Consider the following 19,390-nt stretch of genomic DNA (forward strand, 5'->3'; position numbering starts at 1 on the left):
CTTGGTACTGAAACAAGACTACTGAATTATTAATTCGGTTGATTCCTCCCCGACGTTTACCAGACTAAATGAATCAATGCAGTGATCTATTGTTATCGGGATAATCAATACTATGGCCTGAAAAAAGACACCACTCGTTTTAAACCGAACATATGCACTAATAAATGTATTCTAGTTGTGGTATGTCTTTGAGGATTTTTGCACAATGTAACGTCAGAGATTTCTGTCTTCGATTAGATCGGTCTGACCAGAGATCTGAAACTCCCAATGATTGATCTCCACTTACGCTCCCCACTGACATCTACAGAGAAAACACCACCATCTTCAGCCGTGAATGTACATTACGTGGTGGGGATTTAAATCGGACGAAGACCAGCATTATTTGCAGATCAGGCAAGGCAATCGACCGCGCCTATCTCGGATCAACCAACATCGTCTAAACAGGTTAGCAGCATGCATGCCAATGAGCAGACATTCAAGCTAGCTAGCTCTCTACTAAGGCTTGGAAATGTCGGCAGCGACATTGTTTTCCTCCTACTAGCTAGCTTTCCTGTTAGCAATAGACTCGTTAACAACGACGGGTTTAGTTAAAAGGTTAGTAGTTGTGAATTAGCGGTGGGTTACCAAGTGTATAATGTGGGAATTTATACATATTACAGGAATGTTTTACCTAGAAAACGTAGTATTTCTGAACCGTGGTTTTGTTATCTTACGTAAGTTAGCTAGCCCGCAATCCAGTTAGCTATAATATGCTAAATAGCAGCAAGCTAAGTTTGTTGGCTAGCTAGCGACAGTTAAAGTTAATATTACAAAGTCAGCTGTGTGTTAACGTTGTCCAACTAGCAAATAGTCTAACCAGTTAACTGAATGTGGAACTCCGGCGAGCTTGCGTGCCATTTCACACTGAAAAGTAGACAGCCAGTAACGTTAGTCGCCAACCAAGCTTCATAGCTGATGAGACAATAGAAAACCCGAAGGGGTACAGCCCAGATACATTCACTAAAGCTTTTTGTTATAATGTACCTAATATGGATAGTTTTTTATGTTTTGTTTTGTTTGCATACTGTGTATTGCTATGACAGAACAAACTAACATACCAAATCTACCTCTCTAGGGATACAAATAAAGCCGTTTTTGGAGTGTGGACTGGCAGTGACGCGCAACATAGGCAGAGGGGAGAGCTGACAGGAAATACCCATTGCTGCCGATAGTGGACGAACGACACCCGCCGCTTTCCGTTTTACCTACGCCCCAAACCAAGCTGTTCATGCGAAGGAAGATACTCTCTAGAACAGGCCGATTACGAAGATAGCAAGGAGTGGCGGCTAGACGAGGGAGGCTTCGGCTACGGCAAACCATCTCTCCCAGATATACCTCCATTACGCCCACCTACCACCGCCCCCTTCAGCCATGGATCCCCCGAGGACTCGGTCGCGGTCGCGTTCAGGTTTCTTTCACTATGGCATGAACGGTGGTGGCAACGGCAATAACGCAATCAACAATGGGAACATGATGAATGCCAGTGGAGGGATCGGGGTGAATTACCCTCAACAGAACAACCCCGGCTGGGTTCCGCACGGGGCGCGCAGCAGCTATTCGGAAAACCAGCACACCCAGGGGAACTATCTGTCCGGTGGGGCGCAACGCCACCCTTCGCACGGAGCACACAGACATCCCAGCACCGGTAAGCTTCAAGGCTCCCTTTCCATACGAATCTAGATGCATCACACCCCCTGCATAGATTGGTGTACCATTGTGATTTTAGCAGGTGCCAGGCTTGACATGTAAACAGTGCAGTCTTCCTCATAGCTGTATAACAGTCGTCAGTGCAGTGTTCTAGCTGTTTGTCTAAAAAGATAAGATGCCAACAACCAGATTTGATCATCCATCCAGTGTTGTCTGTAGTCAGGTGGCCATGAGAGGAAAGGGCAGAGACTCAGTTAGTAGCTTCCTCACTGCTTATGTGAAAGGCCCGTCCAGTCTGCGTGATCTTTAAATTGCCTACATTTCCAAAGAACATGAACACATTTCAATTATTGAAAGATTGCTCATGCTGCCTTCTCAGAGCATTTAAAGGAGCTTTGAACAAATGGGGAGTGAGGGAGCTGGACAGGACAGTTGTTGACATGGTAAATTGGCATATGGAGGTATGCAGGATACATGTTTTGACTTGATAGCCTAAATTGTTTTCAGGAAAAGACACTCATTCTTTGTGCTACACAATTTATATGTTGTAATATACATATGCGGCAGTAGGCTTGGGCGATATACTGCATACCAGGGTATTTCGTAATACCGACAGTATAATTAAGCGGGCACTGCTTATAACTACACTGCTTATAACTACACTGAACAAAAATGTAAACATAACATGTAAAGTGTTGGTCCCATGTTATACCCCCAGTGGGTGGGCCTGGCTGCCAAGTGGGTGGGCCTATGCCCTCCCAGGCCCACCCATGGCTGCACCCCTGCCCAGTCATGTGAAATCCATAGGTTAAGGCCTAATTCATTTATTTCAATTGACTGATTTCCTTATGAACTGTAACTCAGTAAAATCTTTGAAATTGTTGCGTTTTATATTTTTGTTTATATTTTATAACTATAAGAAATCTAAGATGTGTCAAGTTATGTCCAGATCAGGGCTCCAGCTATGCATTTGGTTTGCTAGCTAAGTAGTTAGATGTCAAGATCACGCTTCTTGGTTACAGCAGAGACATTCAATCCCCTGCTGGATCAAGATCCCTGTTGCCCAAACATTTTTGTGCCTAAATTTGTGTATATATATATATATAATTTTTATTTAAATATATAATTTTTATTTAAATAGCGCCCCCTTGTGTGCACATTCGGAAATACCGAATACACCGGTATGGTACAGAAATGGTATGATGGTATGAACATCTGGATATTGCCAAACACTGAGGCAGTAGACATCAATGAGCTATGAGAATACTGCCCCATATGGTGGGATAGAACACACACAGAAGAGTTTCCCATATGAGCCATAATGGCATGTTGACACAGTGATGGTTACTGTCAGTCATGCTTTCAACAGTGAGTCGGTCTGTGTTTACTCAGTAGTCTTTTGTGGGTTCCACTAACCTCTGAAGAAACGGGCTACCATTATAACAGAGTGGATCACCTAGAGACAGAAAGGCCTATTAATGAATGCAAGCTTTTAATGGAGAGCTTTTGTAATAGCATGTTCGCCATCCAGACCTAAAATAACACTTGCACAGACGCACACTTTTGAACACGCTTGTGCGGCACACACACACTCCCTTCTCTAAGCAACTGCAGATGCCTCTACTTGAATACCCTGTGTGTGTGATTTACAGTGTGTGTGCTGTGAGCAGAGCTCTCGGCATGTCACGCCTCTGAACATCACTTTCAGGGGAATGTGTTAGGACTGGATTTGGAGGTGTTGAAAATGTGTCTGTGCATTTTGCCACCATTTCTCTCCCTCTATGAGCTCAAACAGACAAACTGCATGTTTTGGGCTTGTGGAAGAGCAGCTTAGACTAGTGGCTCAATCCTGGAACCAGGGGGCATTATGCAGCTGCTGGCTCAAGTAGGTGCCTTTTCTGTACTGAGGACCAGATACTAGGACTACGCATTATAACCTGGCAATCCTCACCCAGCCCAATGTCTGGATCTCTGTCCCTCCCTGTCCCTGTCGGAGCTGAGCGCCAGTCGCGTGGCTGCTGTGCTCTGTTCTGCTGGCTCCACTGGCGGGGCGTCTTTGAGCTGTCACTCTCCCCCGACTTCACAGCGATGGGATCGCTCTCAGATCTGTTGTTTCTGAAGCGACTGAGGGAGGGAGTGAGGGGACTAGTTGGGGGGGAGAGGAGGATGGGGAGGGAGATGTTTTTGGTTTTTAGAGGACTGTTTTAAAGCAAACTCCATCCGCACAGTTCAAGGGCATCTCTGCCTGTTGGAGATTTGAAGGGATTGTGTGTCTGTGTAAGATTGAGGCAGCAGAGGGGGTCGTTTTTTTTATTTGAGATCAGAGAACAGCGAGATTATTATGTTAAATCTTAGAGAATGGTTCTCCCTCTTGTCAGTGGCAGACAGAGGGAACACTGTCTGACTGAACCAGGCAATTCAAAGCCCTACACCAGCGTTTCCCATATTCATCCTCGGGACCCCCAAGGGGTGCAAATTTTTTTCTCTTTTCGATAGCACTACACAGCTGATTCAAATGATCAAAGCGTGTAGATTTGAATCAGCTATGTAGTGCTAGGGCAAAAAACTAAACGTGCACCCCTTGGGGTTCCGAGGACCGAGTTTGGGAAACCCTGCCCTAGACTGAGCAGACTTTATCCAGCTATAATACGTGCGCATTTGTTCCCTCAGAGTTTAGACACAATTTGGGCCGCTACTTTCTCTACAGATGGTAATAGCCGAGAAGGTTAAAAGGAGCATGACTGCTGGTGTGTACCTGTTAGACAGGCCCAAGTCTGAGCTTTGAGGTTTTGTAAGCTAAATGACTCATGTAAATGTGTAGCCTATAGCCTGGTTTGACCCTCCTGTTCTCTCTGTGGCCTGTAGGAGGGGTCCTGCACTTCCACCCTGATAACGTCTGCAGTGATGAGCGGGACAAGGTGAGTATATTTACCTCTCCCTATTGTACCAGCACAGCAGTAGGAATGCTATAGCCTTACTTAACACCATGCTGTCTTTCTACTCCCTCTCTCTCTTTCTGTTTCTCTGTGTCTCATCTGTAGATGGAGGACAGTCCTAGCCCTAAGCGACAGCGTCTTTCCCAGCAGTGTATTTTAGATCTAAGCTCTGCCCCTCCCCCCACCCCATCCTCTCCCATCCGTCCCTGGGAGCTACCCCACACCCCCACAACCTGGGCCACACCCCCACCCAGTCGCAGGCCACACCCCCACTACCTGCCAGAGCGATGCCACACACCCGTTCGCACCCGCCGCAGGTATGTGTGTGTCAATGTTACAATGGGTCCGCATCAGTATATATAGTCATTCTTCCTTGGGGCATTATCTGTTGTGATATGATGAGGATGTTTGGTAGAAATTATGATTTAGTAATGTCAAGTGCCCTCTCTCCCCAGTCCTCCAATGAGACGCCAGCGTGGCCGCCGTGACCGTCTCACCTCCCACCCTCATCACCACTCCCACCCCCACCACCATCACCACCACTACCACCACCATCACCACAACCCTCACCATCATCATTCTCACCCTCACCCCCACCACGGCCTCTCAGCAGGGCCTCAGGATGAGAACTACCGCCACCTTGTCCCCCCTCAGAGTTACCCCTACAACCAGCAACCTCCCCGGGGGCCAGAGGAACGCCCCTACCACTCCCCCAACCTATCCCCACGCCCCCTCCTCCACCCTCCTAACCTGTCCCCCAGGCTGATGCACCCTGCCGCCCACCCCCAGCACTCCCATCCTCATCCCCACCCCCCTCAGCAGCAGAGCAGTGTGGTGCTGGACCTCCATGACCAGGTCAGTGGGGAAACAAGAAGCCATTTTGTTTGTTTGTATAGTTGTCAATAAAACATTATTTAATTTGATTAGAGGCGTCTTTATCCTTCTATTTGGGCATTCAGATAACGTGGTTGTTTGAACTCTGACCTTTGACTTCTGCTCCCAGGGTTCTTCTCAGGTGTCGTATCCGGTCTCTCCCCCTGGCGCCCCCCCCGTCCTGTCCCCCCGCTCTGCCCCCCAGCAGCTCCCAGCATGCTCGGTGGTCTTCAGTGGGCAGCACTACCCTGTCTGCAGTGTCCCTCCATCGGTATGTTCAACTAATCTGTCTGATACAGTTCATACTGTATGCCTACTTCATATGGGTCTAATTCCCTCCCTGTTTTTTATCAGTGTGTATGTTAATGTGTACATAATGAATCATTTACCTCTCATCTATATTGTAATAGAATAATGGATTTTAAATGTCTCCCTCTCTGTCTCAGGTTCTGCAGACATGCTCTGTGCAGCACCTGCCCATGCCCTACCCGTTCCCCTCCCTGCTGTCCAGTGACACCTTTCTTCTGCCCCCTCCCCACCTGTCCCACCACCCCCCTCACCTCTCCCACCATCCTCCTCACCTCCCCCAGCCCGGACAGTTTGGTCCCTACCCCACACAGCAGGCCAGATCGGTGAGTGGCATTAGCAATTTGAACCTCATTAGCGACTTAAAGCAGTATTTTAGTTAGTAATTGAACTTGTAGTTAGTAATTTAACTATTTGAGTAGCTCTGCTTGCTCTCATGTAATCAAAAAGTTCCCACCCCTCTCTCTCTCTCTCTCTCTCTCTCTTCCTCCTAGCCATTACAGAGGATAGAGAATGACGTGGAACTGTTGGGGGAGCACCTGTCCTTAGGGGCTGGTCTCCACTACCCCCCCGCAGCCCACCCCGGCCTGCCACCCCACTCCACACAGCTCCACTTCCTTTCCCATGATCCTCTGCCACAGGAGTTCTTTGGAGTGGTGAGTGTCTCCATTCTCCTCAAACCACCTTTATCACATATCAGGGTGACTGTTGCATCTTTATCTTTTAAGCCATTTAATAAAAAATCTAGCATTACCAGCAATGTTAATGATTTTACATCTCTTCTCTCAGTCGTATCCCAGCTTCATGCCACGACGTATCCCAGGACGACGCTACCGCTCCCAGCAGCCACTGCCACCCTCGCCTTACCACCCCAGTTTCCTGCCTTACTTCCTGTAAGTCCACCATCCGCTTCTAGCTCGGCATCATGGGTGTTGTAGTTTAGAGAATCTAGAGACGCTGCCATATTGTTTGGAAGTAGCCTACTCTTGTGGCACAGCATATTTGTGCGAATACTGTTGAGCTTTCATGTACAGTATGTATCTGCCACTCTCCTCAGTTCTAATGAGCTGTGTAGGCACGCAGTGTCTGTAGGTAAGTGTGTTTCTCTCCCTCTGTCAGCTCCATGCTGCCAGTCCAGCCTACAGGCCCTGCCATCAGCCTGGAGCTAGACGTAGATGACGGAGAGGTGGAGAACTATGAGGCCCTTCTCAACCTGGCCGAGCGTCTGGGAGAGGCCAAACTCAGAGGACTGACCAAGGGAGACATCGAGCAGCTGCCTTCCTATAGGTTCAACCCCAACAACCACCAATCAGAACAGACGCTGTGAGTACTTCCCCTATCAGAACTGAGTATGAGGATATTATCCTCCGGACTTACCAATCGGAGTATACAGTTGGTGTTGTGTTGGCGTTTCTGTTGTAATAACGTTGTACTGTTGTATTGCAGGTGTGTGGTGTGTATGAGTGACTTTGAGTCTCGTCAGCTGCTGAGAGTTCTACCCTGCAGTCATGAGTTCCATGGAAAGTGTGTGGACAAGTGGCTCAGGGTGAGTTTCTCTCGCTCCAGTATTTCACAATTCAGGATCAACTAGTTGGCAAACATACTTTCCTAGATACTGTGAAACGTCTTCATACTTAGTTCTCGATCCAACTGAAGTTCCCTCAAACCCAGAAAATCTAGTTGTTTCCTGTCCCTGCAGGTTAACTGACATTGTCACCCTCCCTCCCGCTCTGGTTGTCCCTCTCCAGGCTAACAGGACGTGTCCCATCTGTAGGGCTGATGCCTCAGAGGTCCAGCGAGACTCAGAGTGACCAGTAGGGGGAGACAACCACGCCTACAGTTGTAGCACTGCCCTCCATCTCTCCTTTAGGCTCTTGCCCTTCTTTCCTCTCTTTATACTCAAACTCCATTCCCAGTGGTCCGGCACACACCCCTTGCATCTCTCTAGCTCTGAATGTCCTTCAGCTGGTGTGTGTGCGCACATGCAAGTGTCTTTCCGTATGATTCCTGGTGTTGGTATCTACCAGCGTTGAGTGTGTGTGTGTGTGTGTGTGTGTATGAGACTGTATTTGAGTGTCTCTGATCATGTGTGTGAGGTATGTGTGTGTTTAGACTTGGGTGTCCACACAGCCCTCTCCATGTAGTTGACACTTAAAGGTCCATGCCACTCCGCTGCCTCTCTTTAGCCTGAACTAGTTTCTGTTAGTTTTTCTTTAGTTTGTCTGCCTGGCTGTTTACCTCATCATTCCTGTTGCTCTTTGTTACCACGACAACGCGCTTCACTGTATTCCTCTGAAGTTTCTTTTATTAAATATGATCAGTTTGTCTGACTGCAGTGGCACGTGTTATATACTGTATAAACATATGAATATCTGTAGAACAAATAAAAGGCTTGATATTAACTTTTTTTAAATCACATTTTGTACATTTTTTTTATTATTATTATGAGCTGTGGTGCAGTTAGGTTTGATTGTGCTCAATTGATTTCTGTTCTGGATGTGTTAGATTTTAGGTGGTGGTTAATTAATAAAATACATGATACACACTGATCTGTCTGCTGTCTGTTTCATGGAGACAGGAAACGCACCAGAGAATAGGATTGCAGTGTACTTCAAAGCAGAGGGTGGGTGTCCTATCAACTCTCCACAGAACATGGCCCATCAGTTTCCTGATGCTTCTGCATGTGTTCGTTAACACCTGGCAGGTGATCGCTAGCACACCGCGGCCACCTGCTGCTTTCAGCTTTTAGTCTTATCGTTGTGTTTCTTATTGATGGTGGCTGGCTTTCTTTATTTGGACTTTAAACTGTAATGACTGCAAACTGCCATGAGGTGGCATCACAGTTCTTTTTAAGGCATGGTGATTTATTTTAGAGGGAGGAATGGGTCTCAATGTTCCTTTACATTTACGTCATTTAGCAGACGCTCTTATCCAGAGCGACTTACAGTTAGTGCATACATTATTCTTTTAGATTTTCATACCCCATGGGAATCGAACCCACAACCCTGGCGTAGCAAACGCCATGCTCTACCAACTGAGCTACCTCCCTGCCGGCCATTCCCTCCCCTACCCTGGACGATGCTGGGCCAATTGTGCGCCGCCCCATTGGTCTCCCGGTTGCGGCCGGCTACAGCAGAGCCTGGATCTACAGCAGAGCCTGGTTCCAAAGAGGCTTCCTCTCCTTATATCCTCATAAGGTTCACTCCTAGGTATAGATGGAAGTCAGAAGGATGCGTTTTATACAGACCGACCAATTCTGATCTTTTGCCCAATCATTGGTCTTTTGACCAATCCGATGTGATCTTTTGCCAATATTTGGGCAAAAAGATTACAATCAAGCTGGCTGTGTAAACTCAGCCTATAATAGTCAGATTACATAACCATCCAGTTCTTTCAGATTGTTTAAGGGTAGATATTAGGGTTTGGTTAAGGACTAGGCACTAGATCAAAATAATAAAATGAGTCCCAAAAGACAAGAATTAACAGGTTCTAGAAGGCAGGATAGGATATGTTTAACACTTTAACCAACACATGTTTTCACAGTCTAGCCATGAGATATGCAATGATCAACACATTAACTTGTGTTAACCCTGGCCAGTGACCCACTTATGCTAGGCTACTCTGTGACCCCGTATGGAGCATAGACACAGCCATGTGTCTGGCCTGTTAGTTACCTAGTGCATGGCTGTTAGCTACATCACATGGAGGGGGTCGTTGTCTGATTGTTCATGGTGAGCCTCTCTCACCAGGCTGTCTCCAGGCAATGTGCCCTCTGACCTGCATAATGTGTTCCATACAGGATTACTCATACATATTTGAGTAGCTTTTATACATATTTCACAGCTTTTACTCCCCTCTTTCATTTTCTTTTTCTCTCCTTCTCTAGTTCTCTTCCACTCTCTCTATTCTCCCTCTTTGTCATTTCTCTTACTCTACCCTTGCTTCCTCTCATGTTGTTTTACTACCCTTTCTTCGTATCGCTTTTGATGATTCATGATCACTCACCAGCTAAAGAGAGAGGTTATTATTCCAAGCTGAAAGCCCTGGCTCTAAGTAGCCTGATGCATGGAGAGTGAATGAGATCCGTTTAGCATATTGTCCCTTCACGCCACACTGGTGCATTGGGAGCCTTCCTCTGAGACACCCTGACACTGATCCACACCTCTGTTTGTCAGAGACACTGTCAGGCGTCATCTGGTCCTCCACACGCTCGCAGACGGATCTAAGCACATACACACTGGAGACAGGAGACAGTTGCATTTGACTTGTGTGTGTCGGATGTGCAGAAGGAGAAAGAGCGAGGGAGGGTTGAGAGGGAGTGAGTGGTAGGGAAAAGAGAGAGAGGAAGAGGATGGAGAGAAAAATAGTCAATGGTAACTGCAGGTTTATTTCTAAAAACAGGGAAATGCAACTCCGCTCTGAGCAGAAGCAGGTCTTACAGTTTTTCTCCATTGTTTACACACATTTTCTGAAAGCATGCCTCATATTCTCAGAACTCTACACACAAATCAAAAAACACACACACAATGGGCAAAACCCATCAATTCTCCAGCAAAATGAAACTTTACATTCAAAACAATGTTATTTCTTATCAAAATGGTATTTTGTTTTCAAATGACACACACAAACCATCATATGAATATACATTTATAAGAACCAGTTGAACATTGATGTGCTCAATGTAAAACACTATGATGAATGGAAAACACTTCTCCATTCATCATAATGACTTAGGCCTTTTTTTGGTTCAGTGTTGCCATTACTACAGACAGTACATACATAAGTGTGTTGTAAAATATTTGAGAATATTGTTTTTATACTCAGAACACACAAATACACGGTAACAAATATATTTCGTTTTTCCCACAAAAACAATGTACACAGTGTACATCCCATTCCCAACCAACACAAAGTTGCACATACAGTGGTCTACATACAAAACAGAAGAATTTAATGTATACAGTTACAGTAAAAAAAAAAAACTATGCTGCATCCTCTCTTCTGTTGCGGTCTGGCCACAGCACCTCATCCACATCACAAGCAATGTTTTCCCTGGCCAAGCAGCGGGGGAAATATCACCAAGCATGGCGATTCCAGCCATGAAAAGCATCAGCTGCTATATCTCCACATGCATCTTCCATAGCTTGGAGAAGAGGTATACGCGTTTGTGGATTTCGGTCATACACTTTCCATCTCCAGGCAGAAAAAAATTCCTCAATAGGATTGAGTGTGTTGTGTAGGGTGTCCAAGAATGTGATCAGATGGGCGGTGTTGTAGGGGCCAAGGGTAGCATGGTGATGGATGACGCCGTGGTGGGTAATCGCTGCACACATTGTGATGTTCCCTCCGCGCTGGCCAGGGACTTGAACAATGGCACGCTGGCCGATGATATTCCTTCCCCTCTTTCGTCTTTTTGTGAGGTTGAATCCAACCTCATCAATGAAGATGAACTGGTGCTCCACTGCAGCCACCTCTAGCTCAAGGACTCTCTGAAACACACATGACAATATCAGAAATAGACATGGAGTGGTCACTATTGTGAAGCACAATCATTATGATTACAATACTGAAATATGTATAATTTATACAGTGTTGAGAGTATGCATCAATTGTGGGATTGTATAGGACTCACTTGCAAATAGTTATATCGCAATTCTTTGACTCTTTCTGAATTGCGTTCCTATGGCACCCAGTAGGCCTGCTTCATCCTGAGATTATTTCTGCGCAAGACACTGTCCAGTGTTGATAAGCTTACCCTATCAATATTTTGAAATATCTCATTGTTTTCTATTATTTTTCTTTGTATTTGCTGTAATGTTATGGCGTTATTTTCTAGGACCATGTTCGTGATTTCAGTTTCCTGTTCAGGAGACAGAACACGTTCCCGACCACCTTGTGTTGGTAATCTTTCAGTTCTGCCAAACAAATAGTAAAATGCTGTAAATACAAAGTAGAAATACATTTCCCAAATACTTGAAACATACGTTATTTTTACAGTCCTACAAACAGTCCACAGGCAATGCTGTACTAATGTACTCATTGAGTACTGTATTGATATGCAGTACTGCAATTTTCTAGTGAGAGTAGATTTCTTACCTATTCTCATTTCGGAATGTCCGGATGATGGATGCTACAGTGTACCTGCTCAAATTTGGCTGTACTCTTTGCCCAGCCTCCCTCATTGTTAGACCATGGTTGACCACATGATCAACCAAAGTGGCTCGGATCTCATCAGAGATTACGGTCCTTGGCCTTCCTCGTCCTCGTCCTCGTCCTTGTCCTCCCCGTCCTTCTCCTCTTACTCTCACTCCTCTGGCTCTGCCTCTGTTTCCAATGTTGGCATCCATTGCTCCAAAACAGAAGAGCTCACCTGTTGCCCTTTTTTGCTAAATCTCTGATTGCTAATTGTAAAACTGTGTGACGGGTGTTTGCCCATGTGATGAGTCAGTGTGCATATTTGTATGGCAGTGTGTTCATTGTGAAAACAAGAGATTTTCGGCATGAAAATTGTGCCAAATGCAAAGATTTGTGTGTAGTAAAACTGTAAGATTAACATTCTATCAACTATCTTTATATGCATATTGGCCATAAATCACAAACCCCCGAGGTGCCTTATTGCTATTATAAACTGGTCAGCAATGTAATTAGAGCAGTAAAAATTAATGTTTTGTCATACCTGTGGTATACTGTCTGATATACCATGGCTGTCAGCCAATCAGCATTCAGGGCTGGAACCACCCAGTTTATAAAACGATATAAGTAACAGTTTCTTACAAAACAGCAAAGGGAGAGAGAGAAAGCGTGTGTGACAGCAAGAGAGAGACAGAAAGCAAGAGAGACAAAAGGAGAGCAAATCCAAGAGTTTATTTTGGGAGTTCATGTTTAATTGAATCAGAGGCCTTTTGGCCCGACTGATGACTCAGAACAATAAGCAGAGGAGAGGCAACCCTTCCCATGTCCTTCACCCTAAATACCCCTCCATTCCTCCTCCCTCCCTCCCTCCTCCGCTGTGACCACTGCCCATCCCTCCATCCTCCCGTCCAAACCATCCTCCACTACTCGCAGAGTAATGAAATGGAAGAGATATGGGATTTCTGCCTAATCTGTCTCTCCAGTTAAAGCTGAATTAATTCACTGAGCACTGTTTCGCATTATCTCTCTGTGTCTCTCAATTCAATTTCAATTTAGGGGGTTTTATTGGCATGGGAAACATATGTTTACATTGCCAAAGCAAGTGAAATAGATAATAAACAAAATATTACACTCACAAAAGTTCCGTAAGAATAAAGACATTTCAAATGTCATGTTATGTCTATACAGTGTTGCAACGATGTGCAAATAGTTAAAGTACAATAGGGAAAATAAATAAACATAAATATGGGTTGTGTTTACAATGGTGATTGTTCTTCACTGGTTGCCCTTTTCTTGTGGCAACAGGTCACAAATATTGCTGCTGTGATTGCATACTGTGTTGTTTCACCCAATATATATGGGAGTTTATCAAAATTGGATTTGTTTTAAAATTATTTTTGGGGTCTGTATAATCTGAGGGAAATATGTGTCTCTAATATGGTCATACATTTGGCAGGAGGTTAGGAAGTGCAGCTCAGTTTCCACCTCATGTTGTGGGCAGTATGCACATAGCCTGTCTTCTCTTGAGAGCCAGGTCTGCCTACGGCGGCCTTTCTCAATAGCAAGGCCATGCTCACTGAGTCTGTACATAGTCAAAGCTTTCCTTAATTTTGGGTCAGTCACAGTGGTCAGGTATTCTGCCACGGTGTACTCTCTGTTTAGGGCCAAATAGCATTCTAGTTTGCTCTGTTTTTTTGTTAATTCTTTCCAATGTGTCAAGTAATTATCTTTTTGTTTTCTCATGATTTGGTTGGGTCTAATTGTGTTGCTGTCCTGGGGCTCTGTGGGTTCTGTTTGTGAACAGAGCCCCAGGACCAGCTTGCTTAGGGGATTCTTCTCCAGGGTAATCTCTCTGTAGGTGATGGCTTTGTTATGGAAGGTTTGGGAATCGCTTCCTTTTAGGTTGTTGCAGAATTGAACGTCTTTTTTCTGGATTTTGATCATTAGCGGGTATCGGCCTAATTTTGCTCTGCATGCATTATTTGGTGTTTTCCGTTGTATACAGAGGATATTTTTAAAGAATTCTGCATGCAGAGTCTCAATTAGGTGTTTGTCCCATTTTGTGAATTCTTGGTTGGTGAGCGGACCGCAGACCTCAGAACCATAAAGGGCAATGGATTCCATAACTGATTCAAGTATTTTTAGCCAGATCCTAATTGGTATGTTGAATTTTATGTTCCTTTTGATGGCATAGAAGGCCCTTCTTGCCTTGCCTCTCAGACCTGGGTCCTGACAGTAAATCTCAGTAAGACAAAAATAATGGTGTTCCAAAAAGGGTCCTGTTGCCAGGACCACAAATACAAAATCTATCTAGACACCGTTGCCCTAGAGCACACAAAAAACTATACCTACCTCGGCCTAAACATCAGCGCCACAGGTAACTTCCACAAAGAACTTTGTGGAATTTGCCACAGGTAACTTCCACAAAGAACTTTGTGGAATTTACCTGTGGCGCTGATGTTGTGGAAGTTACCTGTGGCGCTGATGTTTAGGCCGAGGTAGGTATCGTTTTTTGTGTGCTCTAGGGCAACGGTGTCTAGATGGAATTTGTGGTCCTGGCAACTGGACCTTTTTTGGAACACCATCATTTTTGTCTTACTGAGATTTACTGTTAGGGCCCAGGTCTGACAGAATCTGTGCAGAAGATCTAGGTGCTGCTGTAGGCCCTCCTTGGTTGGGGACAGAAGCACTCTCTCTCTGTTACTCAGATGCAGATAAACACATTGACAGAGACAGACACGCATAACTGTGCAAACAGACCAGACCTTCAAACTTTGTGACTTTGTCCTTCAAACTGATGCCCCGTCGCAGCATTATCACAGCTACATTATCTCTGTGTTACACACCGAGAAATCAACATTAACTTGCAGCTTCCAATTACCGATCCTACTTATAAGATTTTGGATGGTTGGCTCTCCTCAAGCTGTTCACTGATTTGCTGTATGTCCTCTAGCTGTTTCCTGATTGGTGGCATATCCTCATTGGCTGTAGGGGAGAGAAGCAGCAGGGTTGTGCTTATCTGAAGACACATGAATGGAACGACCTCGGATTCCTCGGTTAGTCCCTCACACAAACACTTTTCCTGTCTTTCTGTCTATGTCATGTTCTAGATTTGGTTGTGGTGTAAATATATGAGTGAATGAGTGTGTGTGTGGGACGGCTCATAATAATGTCCGAAATGGAATGGTATCAAACACATTTTGGGGGTTTTCATGTGTTTGATACCATTCCATTTACTCCATTCCAGCCATTACACTCCATTTTAGCCATTATTATGAGCCATCCTCCCCTCAGCAGCCTCCACTGGTGTGCATGCGTATGTGTGTGTGTGCTTGTTCGCGTGTGCAGCCGTCTTTCCCAAAGAATGGAAATGTTGATTTAAAAGTAAGTACTGTAACTGATGTGAACTGATGATGTCATGCTGGATTTATGGGCGTGATGTAAGTGGTATGATGTCACAGTACCATTTAGGGCAGACCCTCTGGCACTGTTAGTGGGGCACTGAGGATGGCATGTCACTGAGGGGGTCTATCTATCAATCAATCAATCATATTTTATTTATAAAGCCCTTTTTACATCAGCAGATGTCACAAAGTGCTATACAGAAACCCAGCCTAAAACCCCAAACAGCAAGCAATGCAGATGTAGAAGCACGGTGGCTAGGAAAAACTCCCTAGAAAGGCAGAAACCTAGGAAGAAACCTAGAGAGGAACCAGGCTCTGAGGGGTGGCCAGTCCCCTTCTGACTGTGCCGGGTGGAGATTATAACAGTACATGGCCATTAAGGCCAGATTTTTCTCCAAGATATTCAAACGTTCATAGATGACCAGCAGGGTCAAATAATAATCACAGTGGTTGTAGAGGTTGCAACGGGTCAGTAAATTAGGAGTAAATGTCACTTGACAGATGACACTTGGCTTTTCATAACCGGGCATTTAGAGGTTGAAATAGCAGGTGTGGTAGAGAGAGAGGTCTGGGACAAGGTAGCACGTCCGTTGAACAGGTCAGGGTTCCATAGCCGCAGGCAGAAGAGTGGAAACTGGAGCAGCAGCATGACCAGGTGGACTGGGGACAGCAAGGAGTCATCAGGCCAGGCAGTCCTGAGGCATGGTCCTAGGGCTCAGGTCCTCCGGGATGGGAGGGAGAAAGGGAGTGACTCATGATTCATGTCACGCTAGACAAACTGTGTTCCTCCTCTCTCTCTCCCTCTCTCTCTCTCTCTATCCCTCTTTTATCCCTCTTACCTCTCTCCATTCAACTCTTACAAACGCACACACACACACACACACACACACACACACACACACACACACACACACACACACACACACACACACACACACACACACACACACACACACACACACACACACACACACACACACACACACACACACACACACACACACACACACACACACACACATCAGTTTCAGAGTTAACAGTACATCCATCAGTGGGGCAGGTCTATAGGGAGCTTCATTCCCTGCCTGTCTTAGCTGTGTGTTCATCTCCCAGAGTGAGTAGTGTATGATGTGTGTGTGAATGTGTGTCATAGTGTGTTTGGGTGTGTGTGTGATATTTATTTCAGGGGGATTTCCCCCACTGGATGCTCTGTGACTGCTGGCCATGTCATCCTGTTCTGAGCTGTCACAGGCCATCACTGTCACCCCCAGGACACAAGGTGAGTATGTGTGTGTGTGTGTGTGTGTGTGTGTGTGTGTGTGTGTGTGTGTGTGTGTGTGTGTGTGTGTGGAGGGAACAAAAGAGCAAGAAAGGAGAAGCACAGGGGCTTATGGGGGAGGGAAAGTTGGGAGAAGTCTTTCAATTTGACGCATTTTGCTGCAGCAGAAGACAGCAAGGCAAAAACAAAAATATAGCTCATCACACGGTGCCTGTGGGGGCCTGTGAGTTTTAGGTTGTATCCACATAACATTAGTATGAGTATTTTACCACAGGATAAGATGTCTCCATTCTCAGGCATGGTATGAGTCCTGAACAAATCCAAAGTGGCTGGGTGAGATATTTGTGCTACCTCCACCTCCCCAGGATGAGAGAGAATAGAGAGGTATGATCCACCAGCTTCCCCCTGGGATCCACAATGGATCCAGCTTTTGTTTGTTCCTGTTTTGTTTTACCGCTTTGTCTCACCCTTGTTTCAACACTTTAGTCTGTTACTTCTGTGCAAAACAGCAGTAAAATCCCTCTGATGACTGGATGAATGTGTATTTCTGGAGGATGATAACAGTCCTGGGGTGGTTTAGTTCTCTCTCTCTCTCTCTCTCTCTCTCTCTCTCTCTCTCTCTCTCTCTCTCTCTCTCTCTCTCTCTCTCTCTTTCTCTCTCTCTCACAATCCTATTCTCCTTTTGTATCGGTGTGCACTTCATGTTTTTGTGTGTGTGCGGTTTGTGATTTTTTGTATTTTTTATTATCCACCATGTGCGTTTTTGTGAGGATTCTGTTTTGTGTGTGTGTGTTTTATTTGTGGCATCTGATCTGTACTCATTGCGTATGTCACGGAATCAGCCGAGGCTGCCCCTCCTCCTTGCTCGGGCAGGCTTCAGCGTTCGTCGTCCCCGGAGTACTAGCTGCTACCGATCTATGTTTCTGTGTTTGACTTGTTTTGTCTTGATTGTGTACACCTGTTTCCTATTATGTTGTATTGTATTCCCTATATAACCCTCTGTCGGTCATTGTGTGTTGTGTGTGATTGTTCTCGTCATTTTCGGCAGTTGCTATTGTGCGGGTATTCTCCTCCCTGTTTGGAGGTTGTTTTGTACTCTGGTTACTTTGTTAGTAAAAGTACGTTTCCAGTAGCTCGGTGTCCTGCGTTTGACTTCGCCTACCGCATTCACGTCGCACTTTGACAGAATCACACACCACTCATGGAGTCAGCAGGAGCGGCGGTGCCAGCTGGATCTATGGAGGCATGCGTCGAAAACCAAGCGGCCATGATCCAGGCTCTCGGCACCGCCATGGAACGGGTGGTGAACACCATTGAGCGATGGGAAAGAGGGGGTCTACCTATGCCCCCTCCAACGATACCACCACCATCGGCGATGCCCATCGCTTCACCTCCGGGGTCCAGTGGGATTCAGCTCTCGCTCCCGAGGGCTTATGATGGCACAGCGGCCGGGTGCCAGGGTTTCCTACTCCAGGTTGAACTCTACCTAGCAACCATTCACCCGGCGCCCTCGGGATACCAGAGCGTGTACGCCCTCATCTCCTGTCTGTCCGGCAAGGCGCTGGAGTGGGCCAACGCCGAGTGGGGTGGGATAGACGCCGCTACGGTCAACTATGCAGAGTTCACCCGCCGCTTCCGGGCAGTATTCGATCATCCACCAGAGGGTAAAGCGGCGGGTGAGCGTCTATTCCACCTTAGACAGGGGAGGAGGAGCGTGCAGGAGTTCGCGCTGGTCTTCCGGACGCTGGCTGCCAACGCGGGATGGAATGAGAGGGCCCTCATCGACCACTATAGATGTAGTCTGAAGGAGGACGTGCGTCGGGAATTGGCCTGCAGGGACACCAACCTCAGCTTTGATCAACTGGTGGACATGTCTATTCGCCTGGATACCTTGTTGGCTACCCGCGGACGTCCGGATTCGGGGCCGTCCATTCCATCCCCCAGCACTTCCGAGCCGACCCCTATGGAGCTCGGGGGTGCTGGTGCTAGGGAGACCAGGAGGGAGACCAGGAGGGAGGCCGTCCCCTGCACCAACTGTGGCCGCAGAGGACACACTGCTGGTCGGTGCTGGGGAGGGTCTCCTAGGAATCGAGGCAGTGGGCGACGCACTGATGAGTCATTCCAGGTGAGTAGGCACCCAACTCACCCAGAGCTCTCTGTTGCTCATATGTGTATTAAAGTGGTGTTTCCCGAGGTTTCTCCTCACTCCCAGCATAAGGCGCTAGTAGATTCAGGCGCAGCTGGGAATTTTATCGATCGCCAGTTCACCTATAAGTTAGGGATTCCTATCGTACCTGTTGATGCCCTAGATAGCCACCCTTTGGGGTCAGGATTTATTAGGGAGGTCACGGCGCCTCTCCGGATGAAAACGCAGGAGGCCATGAGGAGATATTACATTTGTATTTGATTGATTCTCCTGCGTTTCCCGTGGTGTTGGGGCTTCCCTGGTTAACATCTCATGACCCCAACATTTCATGGCAACAGAGAGCTCTCAAGGGATGGTCTGATCAGTGTACTGGGCGGTGTGTAGGCGTTTCCGTAGGGGCAACAACGGTGGAAAGCCCGAACCAAGTTCCCACCTTGCACATTCCACCTGAGTATGCCGATTTGGCACTCGCCTTTAGTAAAAAGAAGGTGACTCAATTACCACCTCATCGACAGGGGGATTGTGCGATAGACCTCCAAGTAGGCACTGCGCTTCCACGTAGTCACGTGTATCCTCTGTCTCAGGAGGAGACGGCAGCTATGGAGACCTACGTCACCGAATCTCTGAG

The 19,390-nt window shown here is 46.4% G+C and overlaps 1 protein-coding gene across 2 annotated transcripts; it reads left to right on the forward strand.

Annotated features, from left to right (window-relative positions):
- Positions 1-256: 256 nt before the first annotated feature.
- On the forward strand, positions 257-8,350 carry LOC121542411 (E3 ubiquitin-protein ligase RNF38). Of its 2 annotated transcripts, none has more exons than XM_041851811.2 (12): positions 257-444; positions 1,115-1,684; positions 4,552-4,604; positions 4,728-4,939; positions 5,078-5,477; positions 5,626-5,766; positions 5,942-6,127; positions 6,296-6,457; positions 6,591-6,694; positions 6,921-7,124; positions 7,248-7,347; positions 7,550-8,350. In XM_041851811.2, exons 2-12 carry the CDS (start codon positions 1,411-1,413, stop codon positions 7,610-7,612), a joined length of 1,899 nt encoding a protein of 632 aa, XP_041707745.1. In that variant the 5' UTR covers positions 257-444; positions 1,115-1,410; the 3' UTR covers positions 7,613-8,350. The 2 variants fall into 2 exon arrangements, with proteins under 2 accessions (XP_041707745.1, XP_041707753.1); XM_041851819.2 differs by lacking the exon at positions 257-444 and adding an exon at positions 452-594.
- The last annotated feature ends 11,040 nt before the right edge of the window (positions 8,351-19,390 follow it).

Source organism: Coregonus clupeaformis, chromosome 3 (assembly GCF_020615455.1).
Source record: "Coregonus clupeaformis isolate EN_2021a chromosome 3, ASM2061545v1, whole genome shotgun sequence".
Classification (NCBI taxonomy): domain Eukaryota; kingdom Metazoa; phylum Chordata; class Actinopteri; order Salmoniformes; family Salmonidae; genus Coregonus; species Coregonus clupeaformis.

Coding starts and splice junctions, on each gene's coding strand:
- LOC121542411 (XM_041851811.2), top strand. CDS start 1,411: ATGGATCCCCCGAGGACTCGGTCGCGGTCGCGTTCAGGTTTCTTTCAC. Junction 5,767..5,941: donor TCTGCAGTGTCCCTCCATCG/GTATGTTCAACT, acceptor TCTCTGTCTCAG/GTTCTGCAGACATGCTCTGT. Junction 6,458..6,590: donor CACAGGAGTTCTTTGGAGTG/GTGAGTGTCTCC, acceptor CTCTTCTCTCAG/TCGTATCCCAGCTTCATGCC.